At 36.2% G+C, this 14,777-nt stretch overlaps 1 protein-coding gene across 1 annotated transcript in view; it reads right to left on the bottom strand.

Annotated features, from left to right (window-relative positions):
- The window catches only part of LOC103511133 (suppressor of lurcher protein 1), a 105,021-nt gene that overhangs the window by 6,315 nt on the left and 83,929 nt on the right, over positions 1-14,777 (bottom strand). The window contains exons 10-11 of the mRNA XM_026824994.1: positions 1,132-1,231; positions 401-557 (exon numbers count right to left, since the gene is read on the bottom strand). Coding sequence (XP_026680795.1) covers positions 401-557; positions 1,132-1,231 — 257 coding nt within the window. The remainder of the gene's footprint in view (positions 1-400; positions 558-1,131; positions 1,232-14,777) is intronic.

Here is a 14,777-nt window from a genome sequence, read left to right as displayed (position 1 = left end):
GTACATAGAGTATTGAGAGTGTTCGACGCACAAAAGAGAGTTTTTGCACCGCTAACTTACGTGACGATAATTGAAAGACTCAAGTTGACCAAAACAAGTATCTGGCACATCTGCAGAAACGAGTTTAACTAACGTTAAAGAGTACAGTTAATAACGGGACGCTAATTTTGGTTGCAAAAATTCGCTAATATCTCGGTACCTATCTGATGCCGGCCACCCACAGTCAGACTGTCTGACAGGTTGACAGACCTGTAAGAGAGTCGAAACATGTGTGGCCGACACAATGGTTATACTTAGGCTTGCCAAATATACAAAATGTCGATTCGGGACGCGAATCCGCGAACATAATTGCCAAATCCGCGAACATAATCCAACCAACGAACCAACCAGATTTACTCACCACAATTAGAACTAGACGTAGAGGACAGTGTAGGTTTCATTGAGGAAGACATGGTGTTTGTTTCCTCAATGAAGTAATAGGAAGCGTTGAACCCTGTACCGTCCAGACGGTCATTGGATCTGAACGTAAGGCGGAAGAACTTCTGATCTGAGGTAACCTGGAGGCAGAATAGAACCATATGGGTTAATAAAAAAAATCAATGAAAGTCTGGATAGAATAGAACCACAGCAAAATTAGGGTTATTAAAATACATAAAATCCTAGGAACAGAATGGAACCAAAGGAACATCAGGATTAACAAATAAATATGCAGGGACGATGGTATCCCAATACGTAGCACCATATCCTGCAGTTTCGCTACTGTCTTGAAAACTTTAGGTACTGAATCAACATTACCATCATTACAGTGTAGCTACATCATTATCTTATTACAGCATTACACTCTTGAAAAAATCCTTTCCCTCGGATTTGAAAACAAATTAATCTTACTTCATCGGCCTTAGTAATCAAACCCGCATCTTTAAAATATTTTATTCTTTTAGGTTGTGGCTATGTACCGGGTTGTGTTGAGACAGGACTAGTTGAGACAAGATATTGTTTCTACAGTTTGGCATGGGAGTGGGAACTTAAAAACAAGGCAAGTTTACCAACCTTGCATATCTCAACCCAGTACATAACCACGACCTTACATTCTTTACTTTCTTTGGGGGAATCCACAGAACTAAATTTTACCTCAAAGGGACTAATGTAGCCACAGTAGCGAGGAAACTTGCGATCCCTGGCCATGTAATTGGAGAACTCAATATAGTCACTGGCTGTTCGCGCCTCACATCTGAAACACAACGAACAGAAGAACATAAGGACACAAGCACAAAAGGACATAGGAAACAACAATCATGAGCAAATAAGGATATAAAATGATATAATTATCACTGTAATAAAAATGCCTATCGAAATACTTTGGTACATCATTATGTTATGTAGGTATGTATGTTGTAATTGTTGTATGTCCAATATACCTCGTAACTAAATCCAGCTACAGACCACTCCCAATCATGGCACGGACTTTGCCTCTATCGATGGTTATAGGTACTATTCAAATTATATTTTCATTTACAATTTTACATGTTATTAAAATAAAAGTAATAAAATAATAATAATAAACATTGATTAAAATAATTGGCAAGGCTGAACATTACTTTTTTTAGGCAAACCCCAAAACGGATATAATATTATCTACACATTTCCCGTTTTCAAATATTTGGACCAAATCCAATACTTTCTCATCACCTAGAGTGGAAAGTAACCACTGGATGAGGTTAGGAGCTGTGGTATTTTCTACCGCCAAACCTATAGGTACATATCGAGAGTGTTCGATGCACAATAGATAATTTTTGCACCGCTAACTTACGTGACGATAATTGAAAGACTCAAGTTGACCAAAACAAGTATCTGCACATCTGCAGAAACGAGTTTTCGTCAACTAACCTTAAAGCGTTCAGTTAATAACGGGACGCTAATTTTGGTTGCAAAAATTCGCTAATATCTCGGTACCTATCTGATGCCGGCCACCCACAGTCAGACTGTCTGACAGGTTGACAGACCTGTAAGAGAGTCGAAACATGTGTGGCCGACACAATGGTTATACTTGATTAAAATATCGAAAAAATTGATAATGTTCTTTTCTCTTACCCTTAGGGTGAATCGGGTTACCAAAAACCTCTTTCGTCACAAATTCCAAACGAAAAACAAATTCACCTGTAGGGCTGTAGGTACTGTTTCGTTACAAGATTACGAGTATGACATGATACATAACATCCTACAGAACAAACTTGTAAAAAAAGTGTTCTTGTTAGTAACTAAAGTTTTATTTCAAAGTATCGTTCTAACTTTTTTTAGCCTTTCCCTATTTTAACATTCTCTCGTGTAACTTTTATATTTCCTACCACCTCTTCAGTGTAGGTAATGTGAGCTAGACAGCTAGCTAGATAGTATTCCTACTAACTCATTAGAAAAAAAGGAAAGCAGGTAAAGATCTAGCAGTAACACAGAAAAGTAGTTGAATTTAGTAGCAATTTGTTATTGAATATATAGGAGTAATAATTAGTGATTCCTACAAGTACTTAGTTATTCTTAGATACTGTATTTTAGGAAAGCAGGTAAAGATCTAGCAGTAACACAGAAAAGTAGGTAGAATTTAGTAGCAATTTGTTATTGAATATATAGGAGTAATAATTAGTGATTCCTACAAGTACTTAGTTATTCTTAGATACTGTATTTTTCTTTGGATAAATGCATCGTTTTTACCTCCTACGCGTTTTGTCCCCTGAAAAAGTCCTCAAGGTAAATTCCAGCACTAAAGCACCTAAGTGAAACAGGAAACCTAGGCAGAGGAAGTAAAACCTAGCAGTAACTAAGTAAAAGAGAGAAACTGAGAAAATAAAAGTAGAACAAAATAGGAAAATCACATTAACCTTCCCTCCATGTCTTTCTTTTATTTCTCCTCCCTCCCTCGTTCTCTTTCTGATGCAATGCAAATGATGTACCTACTATAGGCCATTACTAGTTGAGTATCGGTACAAAAATTATCGGATACATGAAAAACGTTCGCATTCGTCAGATTTGATTTTACGTGCAATGGTGGGCCCAGACTTGTGCAATGCAACGTGCAAAGCAACGTGCAAAGCATTTCTTTGCATTGCACGTTGCATTGCACAAGTCTGGACTGAGAAAATAAAAGTAGAACAAAATAGGAAAATCACATTAACCTTCCCTCCATGTCTTTCTTTTATTTCTCCTCCCTCCCTCGTTCTCTTTCTCTTCTGAGTGTCGCCCAGAGAGCTACAACAAAACATGACTATGTTCTACATAGATAGATACAATAACGGCAAAAATTATCTTTTCCTCTCCCCATCCTCGTTTCTGCACCTTCCTACCTATTTCCTCCCTTCTATCTTCCTTCTGTTTTTTCTTTAAACAACAAAGGAATGCGAAAAAAATGCCTTTTCTTTTCTGTTCTGTTGTCTCGCCCTTTCGGTTTGTTTCAAAAATCTAGCGATGAAATTCTTGCTCTTGCTATCAACATATTTGGACTGTGGTCAGATTGGTCAGTTGATGGGTGCAATAGTACTACATACTGGACTCTGCACACAAGAATTTCGTTAGAAAAATCCCCCATTTCAATGTAATGGTCACTTGATCGCAACATAACTATTACGTATACAATAAAGATAAGAAACAAAATAACTATTAAATATAGATACAATAACGACAAAAATTATCTTTTCCTCTCCCCATCCTCGTTTCTCTACCTTCCGTTTTCTGCACCTTCCTACCTATTTCCACCCCTCTATCTTCCTTCTGTTTTTTCTTTAAACAACAAAGGAATGCGAAAAAAATGCCCTTTTCTTTTCTGTTGTCTCGCCCTTTCGGTTTGTTTCAAAAATTTCAAAAATCTAGCGATGAAATTCTTGCTCTTGCTATCAACATGTTTGGACTGTGGTCAGATTGGTCAAATGATGGGTGCAATAGTACTACATACTGGACTCTGCACACAAGAATTTCGCTAGAAAAATCCCCCATTTCAATGTAATGGTCACTTGATCGCAACATAACTATTACGTATACAATAAAGATAAGAAACAAAATAACTATAAACTGGTACTTGTACATAAAAGTATAGGTACCCACACAGTAACTAACAACTGAGTAATCTCCCATTATTACTTTTATGTGACCCGCTCCGATATAAAGGATCACAATTCATTTTCCTGATAATGGTAGTTGGTAGTAGCTTTGGGGCTTCGGTACGTAGTATTGTTCCAGCATTTATATTCTGTAATCCCGGTCTGCCTTTGATCCGATGTGGTTTTGGCATTACAGTTTTCTTTTACTATATTTATTATTTTAACAATATCTCCAATTTCATTAATATTATTTATTTTTCTATTTCAATTCCTCAAGCTTATCTGGCATGTAATTCTGAAAACTGTAAACAGTCTTGTTCACCAAAAAGTCTTTGATTATATAATTTATTTTAAATGCTGCAACAGGCCAATTTTTTAAATGTTCCATTTGGCAAAAACCAGAAAGTCTAGAAACCTGAAATCCAACACTGGTGTTAAGAAAAGAATGACCTGCCATTTTCCATTGCCTCTAATCAGAAAACTGAGAACTTTGTGAGGAATTAAATTAATTACAATCTGTTAATGTTCCATTTGGCAAAAACTAGAAAGTCTAGAAACCTGAAATCCAACACTGATGTTAAGAAAAGAATGACCTGCCATTTTCCATTGCCTCTAATCAGAAAACTGAGAACTTTGTGAGGAATTAAATTAATTACAATCTGTTTGTTGATGATGGTATTGAACTTCTTTTGTAAAGGTCTAACTCTCTTCGATAGGGGAGGAAGATAAATTTGTTCTCATTATTTAGGTTTCAATTTTGTAGAGGAGGCTTTTAACGAAGAAAAGAAGAAATGTTCATGTTTTTTCCACAGTCGAATGAGCATGAATGAGTACATGATGAGACTAATAACGTTACGACTAGAGATCGCAAAGTGACAGGACAGGCAGGAGTCAAAGACCAAGATGTTTTACCGCTTATTCTTGGAGTGTAACACGGGATGAAGATGAAGTGCAATTCAAAATCAAGCCATAGGATATTATAAGCCCTTGTTATTCTACCTAGATTAGTTCCCAAGGATACTTACTTTGTTGAAGGATAGACAAGAATTCTTCTTTTTCTTTGCCTTTTCCCGTGTACAGAGGGAGTTGGCGTTTTTTGTCAGCTTCTCAATCAGCCCTAACTAGGGTGATTGCTTTGGGCTGACATTTGGCTTTGGCTACAAATTTTACGAGTGGATGCCCTTCGCACTCAACCTTTGCTATTTCTTTAGCAAGGGATAGACCAGAAAGTTTCGGGCACATTACGAATTAAATTAATACAGGTACCTAATCATTTAGAGGAAATTACTTTACTTTAGGGGGGAGAATTATACCTTTCAAGTGTGAGCAGGTTATGGTCAATTTAGAGAATTTAGAGTGTTAGACCTATTGAGAGCGTTAATGAAGTGAAGAGTAAAAATGGAATGAGAGAGGGATCGAGAGAGTGTCAAAATCAGTTCAAGATAACGAAAAGTTGAGGGAAATTTCAGGAGAAAGATAACTTTTCGAGGTTGTGCCGATTACTAAATATATTAACTAATCACTGATAGGCACTAACTCTCGTCTAGTTTAGCCTAGTTTTATCTACTCTAGATTTACTCACCGGGGAGTAATACTACTCGCTTCCATGGTAAATCTCTAAAACCATAAGTGCTCCCTGGGTAGTTCAAAATGAGTAGTCTTTTTCTTTTTTTACTTTTTTATATATATACTATAGTACCTACACGGTGGAAATAAATCAGGGTAATGGATGCAAAATTTGTCGAAAAAACCATGCATGTCTGTACTGGGACTTGTCGCGAACACTCTGTAGGTATAATAAGCACAAAGCACCCGCTCAGCCATCCTACTCTTTATCCGCCGAACAAAAGGCAGAGCTGTTTTGTGTCCAAATGAGATATAATCTGTGGTTTTGCTGTACCAGGGTTTTACGCTTCCTATCTTTGTCAGAACCAGACAGTTCAGACATTGAGCTTTTTAGAGACATAATGTATTACTAGGCCGGTCACTCACGCTTCGACTGTCAGACCGTGTGTGGCGAAAAACCTTCCGACTTTTTTTCGGTGTCTCAGTGAGTGACAGAAAAAGCTTCCGAGTGAGTGACAAAAAAAAGCTTCAGACTTTTTTCGGTCTCTCAGATCAGGTGGTCTAAAGACTGACGTCATGGCATGATTTCAGTGCTTTCAAAGGCCGCCCACACACGTACTTCATTATCACATAATGTAGTGCACAGTACCACAAGGTAAACTATAGTAGGTAACTGTTTTTTTTTTTGTTGATACGAGGTATTTTTTAAAAATAAGGAAAAATTGAAATTTGTATTATTTTTACACAGCTAATCAATTTTTACAAACTACTTATGTAGGTATACCTACTGAAAATTCTCTAAAATTGTGTTTTCAAAACTAGGTACATACATTACACCAAGATCTCATTACAGATGCTTCATAAACTAGCAAGACAAATTTGACATCTCGAACTCAAAAGTTGAGAAAAATTCGCTCATCTGTTGTTGAAAGAAAAGTTTGATAAAAAAGAGGAACTGAAGGCGGGAGCAATACATCACAACTCTTTGAAAGAACTCTGGAAATGTCAATGTGAAATCCCGATCGTCCCAGAGTACAGTTAAAAGTTCACGAAATATTGACACACCATGGAGAACTCCCGAGTCTGGAAAGTGGAAAAGGAACATTTCATTTTGAAATATCCCAAAGGGAGGAAGGTAGAGGAGGGGGGAGGAGAGGAACAGGACATTTTAATAGAGGACCTCTGTATTTTGTAGGTATATTAGACAAAGAACGGGGAAACCTTTGAAAATGGTTTACAAAATTTGGATGGAAGAGGGTCCAATGTTCACAATTTTGGTATTGTACCATCAATTTAATGACATTCAAAAAGTCAAAGCCTCTTTCTTCTTCCTCTTCCTCCTCGATATTACTGTAAAAGTAGAGAAGGAAGGGGGAATTCCAGGACGGTAAAAGTTAACAATATTCTAATATTGGTGCGGGTATTCAATTGTGAACAAGTTCTAAATTGACGGGTTTTATTTTATACGTTTTGATTTATAAGGAAAAGAAGTCAAAAAAGATTTATTTTCCCCCGAGTCTGTTTTCTGAGAAAACAATTTTCTGGGAAGGGGGAATTCCAGGACGGTAAAAGTTAACAATATTCTAATATTGGTGCGGGTATTCAATTGTGAACAGTTCTAAATTGACGGGCTTTATTTTATACGTTTTGATTTATAAGGAAAAGAAGTCAAAAAAGATTTATTTTCCCCCGAGTCTGTTTTCTGAGAAAACAATTTTCTCCTGGGATTGTACCACCTACTTCTTCCAAAGTCTCACAACTAAGACAGCGTAAAAGGGCAAGAGGGAAAGCTTGTCTATAAACAGCACAGGGGTAAGTTTAGAGCCAATAAAAACAAACTTACCGAATAAGCTGGGAGAAAAAAGCTCTCACATGACCTTCGACTTAGGCATTTTTTTTTTTTTTTTTTTTGCTTTCGTTTCGGCCAACTTGGGTAGGAGATAGAGACAGGGGAAGGAGAGAGAGGGAGAGGTTTCTAAGGTTGGTGTTGACAAATCTCAAACCATTTCATCTTTTATTATTATTATTATTTTTTTTTTTTGCTATCGTTTCGGCCAACTTGGACCACGTGGTTTTAATTCTCACTGGCTTTTTTTCTTTGCCAGTAAGCCTTCATCTTAGACCAGAATAGATATAATACACCACTGAAACTCCCTTCTTAAAGGATAGAATAGAATAAATCCTGCAGAGTACGCCACTGTCTGGTCCTGACAAAGATAGGAAGCGTAAAACCCTCCCTCTCTATTATCTGCCCTTTATTTTACCAAGTGTGAAGAGTGTATCGTAATATAAAGTATACAGAGTGTAAATAATTATGAGTATTGAGTACAATAGCTACTTACATATATTGCACTTCACCTAATATCAACAGAGTGTCCTTGAACAGCAGGAAATGCACTCTAGTAAGAGCATATTATATTCGTGTGAAATGGGAAAAAAGTTCATACATGGTAATCATCTGAAATACCTACCGATTTTTCAACATTTGGCCGGGGAATACAAAAAAAATATAACCAACGAAATTATTATTATATTGCACTTCACCTAATGTCAACAGAGTGTCCTTGAACAGCAGGAAATGCACTCTAGTAAGAGCATATTATATTCGTGTGAAATCGGAAAAAAGTTCATACATGGTAATCATCTGAAATACCGATTTTTCAACATTTGGCCTGGGAATGCGAAAAAAAAAAAAAAAAAAAAAAAAAAAAAGGAAAGTTTTACGAAAGCGGTCCCAATGTGAAATTCTTATCCGGAGGTAAAATAGTCGTAGGAAAATGACCTGATAGTCAATTCCCAGCATTTGATACCAACCAACGATAGACAGTTCAGACATTGAGCTTTTTAGAGACATAATGTATTACTAGGCCGGTCACTCACGCTTCGACTGTCTGACTGTCAGACCGTGTGTGGCGAAAAACCTTCCGACTTTTTTTCGGTGTCTCAGTGAGTGACAGAAAAAGCTTCCGAGTGAGTGACAACTCCCAATGTGAAATTCTTATCCGGAGGTAAAATAGTCGTAGGAAAATGACCTGATAGTCAATTCCCAGCATTTGATACCAACCAACGAACCAACCAGATTTACTCACCACAATTAGAACTAGACGTAGAGGACAGTGTAGGTTTCATTGAGGAAGACTTGGTGTTTGTTTCCTCAAGCTTCATTATCACATAATGTAGTGCACAGTACCACAAGGTAAACTATAGTAGGTAACTGTTTTTTGTTGATACGAGGTATTTTTTAAAAATAAGGAAAAATTGAAATTTGTAGGTATTATTTTTACACAGCTAATCAATTTTTACAAACTACTTATGTAGGTATACCTACTGAAAATTCTCTAAAATTTAGCAGTGTTTTCAAAACTACATGTGTACATTACGCCAAGGTGACACGGAAAAGAATTCAAAGGACTCAAAGGTTGAAAAGATCTCACGACAGATGCTTCATAAACTAGCAAGACAAATTTGACATCTCGAACTCAAAAGTTGAAAAAAATTCGCTCATCTGTTGAAAGAAAAGTTTGATAAAAAAAGAGGAACTGAAGGCGGGAGCAATACATCACAACTCTTTGAAAGAACTCTGGAAATGTCAATGTGAAATCCCGATCGTCCCAGAGTACAGTTAAAAGTTCACGAAATATTGACACACCATGGAGAACTCCCGAGTCTGGAAAGTGGAAAAGGAACATTTCATTTTGAACCTAACGCTCCGCTGTTGAACATGAAAGTCGCGCCCCGGTAGGTATTCTACCTAATTATGAAGGAAATAAATTGCTTACTTCACAAAGATTATTCTGCGAAGTTAAGTCGACTGAAAATCGTGCAGTTCCCATGGTGTTTTTCAGCGTGTCTCTATCGATGGAATCATAAGCCTTTTGAAAGTCCACGAACGTTATTACAAATGTTTTAGATCTTTTTTTAGTGTACATGATAATACTTTTGAGATTGTGTATTTGTTCGGGACAAGATCTAGATTTTCTAAAGCCGGCTTGATATTCTCCAATGTGCTGATCCAACTTTTCTTCCGCCCTGTTTAACAGTGTTCTTGCAAAAATCTTGTAAGTTACTGACAATAGGGAAATCCCGCGATAGTTGTTAAGATCGCTCTTGTCTCCTTTCTTATGCAGGGGATGGATAACTGCAGATGTCCAGTCGGGAGGTAAGGTTTCAGTTTCACATATATTTTCGATTATTTTATGAAGATTTACGACGGAGTTCAAATCTGCATATTTCCACAATTCAGCCAGTATACTATCTTCACCTGCAGCTTTATTATTTTTTAAATCTCGAATGGTTTTCATGATCTCTTCAAGCGAAGGTGGAGGACTATCATTGGGAGCCACATTGGGGTAGAAATCAAGTGTGTCTTCTGGTTTATCAGCATTCAACAATTCGAAGAAATAATTTGCAAAAGCTTTTGAACAATCTTTGTCGTTTAAATTGAGTCTTCCATCTAAACCTCTGATATGTAGAGTAGGGGCTTTGAATTTAGACAATTGATGTTTGAAGGATTGATAGAATTCACGGGTATGGTGTTTCTTGAAATTTTCTTCTATTTGGAATATTTGAAGTTTGTTGAAATTTCTTTTTGCCGTTTTCAATAATTTTGAGGTCAACTTTCTCTGTGCCAAGAAATTTTCATGATTTTCCACGTTCTTCTTATTATTCCATTTCAACCAGGCTTGTCTCCTCTCTTGGATTGCTTTGTCACACTCTTCAGTCCACCAAGGATGTTTTCGCTTCTTTTTCAAAAGGATTGTTTCAGTTGCTGATTTCACGATAGCTTCTTTTAAACCATTCCAAGTTGATTTATCTGTCTTCTCATGTAGGGACTCACAATATTCATTGCTATTCTCCTTCAGTTTACTTACATCAAACTTTGGTATTGCGTTCTTCTTGGTTTTATTCATGGAGTTTCTATTAAGAGGGATACCATTCATCTTCACCAGGGACATGTAATGATCTGAATCTACATTGGCGCTTCTTAGAACTTTAACATTTAATATTTCTTTTTCAGATTTCTTGGATATGGCTACATGGTCAAGTTGGAATTCACCGAAAAGAGGGTTTGGATGTTTCCAAGTTTTTGCTTTCCGTGCTAAGTGTTTGAAGGACGTCGATTTTAAAACTAGATCACAATTTTTACAAAGATCGATAAGGCGTTCTCCATTTTTATTAGTTCTTTTATGTGCCGGATAGTTACCAACTATTTTTTGATATTTTCTTTCTCTACCGATTTGAGCATTGAAGTCACCCATCAAGATTGTGGTATGGTGTTTAGGGATTTGATCTATTGTCTCTTCAAGTTTTTCCCAGATTTTATCGGTTGCTTCAAGTTCTTTTCTATTAGAATCATTTGTAGGGGCGTGGAAATTTACAACAGTATACGCTTTGTTCATGGATTTGAATGATAGGGTTGACAATCTTCCACAGCTCGATGAGAATTCCAAGATGGAGTTGATCATTCTCTTATCGACTATGAAGCCCGTTCCTAGATGAGGTATATTCTTTGTTACTCTTTTTCCTGGTTTTCCTTTGTAGATTCTAAAACCTTCTGATTCAAAAGCACATTCGTCAAAGTATCTAGTTTCTTGAATAGCTGCAATTTTTATCTTGTTTTTGGTAAGGACATCAAGTGTGTGTTTCAGTTTTCCAACTTGTAGTAATGAATTGATGTTTATTGTTGATAAATAGGTTAGATGTTTCTGAGAAATAATTTGCAAAAGCTTTTCGACTTAGGCATACAAATAAGAATGACATATTTTTCTTGTTTTTTCTTCGTAAATAGCATGTTTCTGTGAAACTCGGGTAGCTCTTTTTTTATTCATATTATTAGAAAAATTGAGGGAATGTCAAAAATATCAGAGCAACTACATAAAGGGACTTTTCAGGACTTTAGGTCGAAAGTATTTCAGACTTTGCCTCTTGGAAATGTCAGCATACCCTGCATTGCATAACTATACTCCTATAGTACATAGTAAATATTATACAGACCCTGCTTAGGTGCTTAGGTAACTAAATATTATAAGCTGTTTTAGCAACAGCAAGAAATAAGTACCACTAATCTCACCCATCCTTCCGCCTTCCCATCAAATATTTCGGATAGAATTAAAACAATAAATATGTATTGTATCCTTGTCCCGACTTTATGAAATTTTAGAGCTTTAAGTGCTCTTTATTTCCTGCGAGATAGTACATAGTAAATATTATACAGACCCTGCTTAAGGTAACTAGATATTATAAGCTGTTTTAGCAACAACAAGAAATAAGTACCACTAATCTCACCCATCCTTCCGCCTTCCCATCAAATATTTAGGATAGAATTAAAACAATAAATATGTATTGTATCCTTGTCCCGACTTTATGAAATTTTAGAGCTTTAAGTGCTCTTTATTTCCTGCGACCTTGACCTGAATATTAAGCTATAAGCTTTATAGAGAGCAGTGGGGGAGTACGCAATATTCAGATAATAAAACTTTCATCGATAACTCGCCCCCGCCATGTTTGACACAGATATTGAACAGCATTTGCAAAATCGTCTATAGATATGTACAAGTTTGTCTGTTTCGTATAATAAAAGTGCTTTTTATATGTACAATATGTATACATTATCATCACATTACCTATTTTAACATTTTCTATTTTTGCATTTGAAATTTATAAATCCAGTTATGGTAGGTAATCTTTAGCTTAAAACTTTCATCGTTAACTCGCCCCCGCCATGGCAGACACAGATATTGAACAGCATTTGCAAAATCGTCTATAGATATGTACAAGTTTGTCTGTTTCGTATAATAAGTGCTTTTTATATGTACAATATACATTATCATCACATTACCTATTTTAACATTTTCTATTTTTGCATTTGAAATTTATAAATCCAGTTATGGTAGGTAATCTTTAGCGAAATATCCAATTATACACTATGCGCGTGTGATACCTATAGCTACCCAACATAATTAACAATGCGTATCTATAGTATCTAGCAATTAGTTGACATGTAATTATAATTAAAAATGCAAAAATACGCAATTAAGTAGGTGCCTAGACTATAACAGTAAATTAATAATAAAAAAGTTGACGATATAGGTAATTATAATTAAAAATGCAAAAATACGCAATTAAGTAGGTGCCTAGACTATAACAGTAAATTAATAATAAAAAAGTTGACGATATAATCATAAATGTTCACACTATCTGATAAAGCATGATAAATTAATCCAATTATTGCGATTAAAAATACTAGGTAATAATAACAATTATTATACTCTAATATTGTGGTAGCAGACTCCATTAAAGCCATAACAGTGCTCGGAAAACTTTTGGAAATGTAATAAAAGTGGGACAGTTTTTTTTCCATCGCTCTAGAGACCCATTTCAGGACAGAAAGTTAGCGCAAAAAATAGTTTGTTCAGCATCAGTTTATTTTCGCCCTGAAACTTTATTTGGGGGAGGCAATAATTTTAAATTAATTACCTTTTAAACACGACTCTGCTCTTGTGTAAAACTAAGACAGGGCCGTATTCAATACACACGATGAAACCTAACGCTTCGCTGTTGAACATGAAAGTCGCGCCCCGCGGTAGATGTTCTACCTAATTATGAAGGAAATAAATTGCTTACTTCACAAAGATTATTCTGCGAAGTTAAGTCGACTGAAAATCGTGCAGTTCCCATTGCCAAATCATAAGGATAAGGAGAGAGGGATAGGGATGGAGAAATAGACGTGAGGGGGAGAGAGAAAGAGGGAAATACGTGAGAGGGGGTAAAAAAGAGCAATTAGGGGGGAAAGTTTCAAAAATGAGAAAATGTGCAAAATAAATTCATTCTCGTCAGTATGAACTTTTCGTTGCTGAAACGAAATTTTGCTGATTTTCATTTAGAGCTTTTTCGGGTCAGGGGGCTTTATAGCGGAAAGGTCGTAACGCAATTTCAGGACAAATCCAGAACAAATTTTTCACTGTTTTCAGCACAAACTGGCATACATACCTAAAAGGGAGTTTCTACTCTCCCATTAACAATTTCCCGAAACGTAAAATATCAATAATTTCAGACATTTTCAATGATTTTCTGCTAGCATGAGAATTTTCCACCACATTCCTACTAGCATTAGAATTCTCCCCCGAATTTCTACTAGCATTAGAATTCCCCCCCCCCCCCATTTTTTCTAATATGTAGAATACACACGATGAAACCTAACGCTTCGCTGTTGAACATGAAAGTCGCGCCCCGCGGTAGATGTTCTACCTAATTATGAAGGAAATAAATTGCTTACTTCACAAAGATTATTCTGCGAAGTTAAGTCGACTGAAAATCGTGCAGTTCCCATTGCCAAATCATAAGGATAAGGAGAGAGGGATAGGGATGGAGAAATAGACGTGAGGGGGAGAGAGAAAGAGGGAAGTACGTGAGAGGGGGTAAAAAAGAGCAATTAGGGGGGGAAAGTTTCAAAAATGAGAAAATGTGCAAAATAAATTCATTCTCGTCAGTATGAACTTTTCGTTGCTGAAACGAAATTTTGCTGATTTTCATTTAGAGCTTTTTCGGGTCAGGGGGCTTTATACTGCCCTGCTAAAAAAGAGGGCAGTAAGTCCAAAATTTGACATTTTGAGTTATATATCTATAGCCACGTATTTTTATGCGTAGAATTCAAAAAACGCATCAAAAACAGTCTACGAAAAAAAACAACGAAGATACAAGGAGCACAGACAAGGAAGAAGGCAGTATATCCCAAAATTATCTCTGCCATGCTAAAGAGCAAAGCAGTAAGCGCCAGACATTAAGAGACATTAAGAGAGAAAGCAGTATATCCATGGATATACTGCCTTCTTATTTACTATGAAGTTTTCTAGTAAATAAGAAGGCAGCATATCCAATGATGTATTGCGTTCTTGCTTTGTGAGTACCACAGTTTTCTTAATTTACCTCTTTTCCACTTTATTTTTCAGAATTTTAGCATCAATTAATGATAAAATATGAACTTTTAAACCTAAATTCAAGAGAAAAATTTGCAAATGACACAAATTTCGGCACAGGTCTCAGAAATGACTGCCAAAAACTTCAATGACGTTTCCTGAAAAGTTAGGAATTTGGATATACTGCCTTTTCATTAAGGAGGGCAGTAAT

This window comes from Diaphorina citri, unplaced genomic scaffold (genome assembly GCF_000475195.1).
Source record: "Diaphorina citri unplaced genomic scaffold, Diaci psyllid genome assembly version 1.1 scaffold30, whole genome shotgun sequence".
Lineage (NCBI taxonomy): Eukaryota > Metazoa > Arthropoda > Insecta > Hemiptera > Psyllidae > Diaphorina > Diaphorina citri.
The sequence above is the reverse complement of the archived record's forward strand: the minus strand, read 5'-3'. Positions and strand labels throughout refer to the sequence as shown.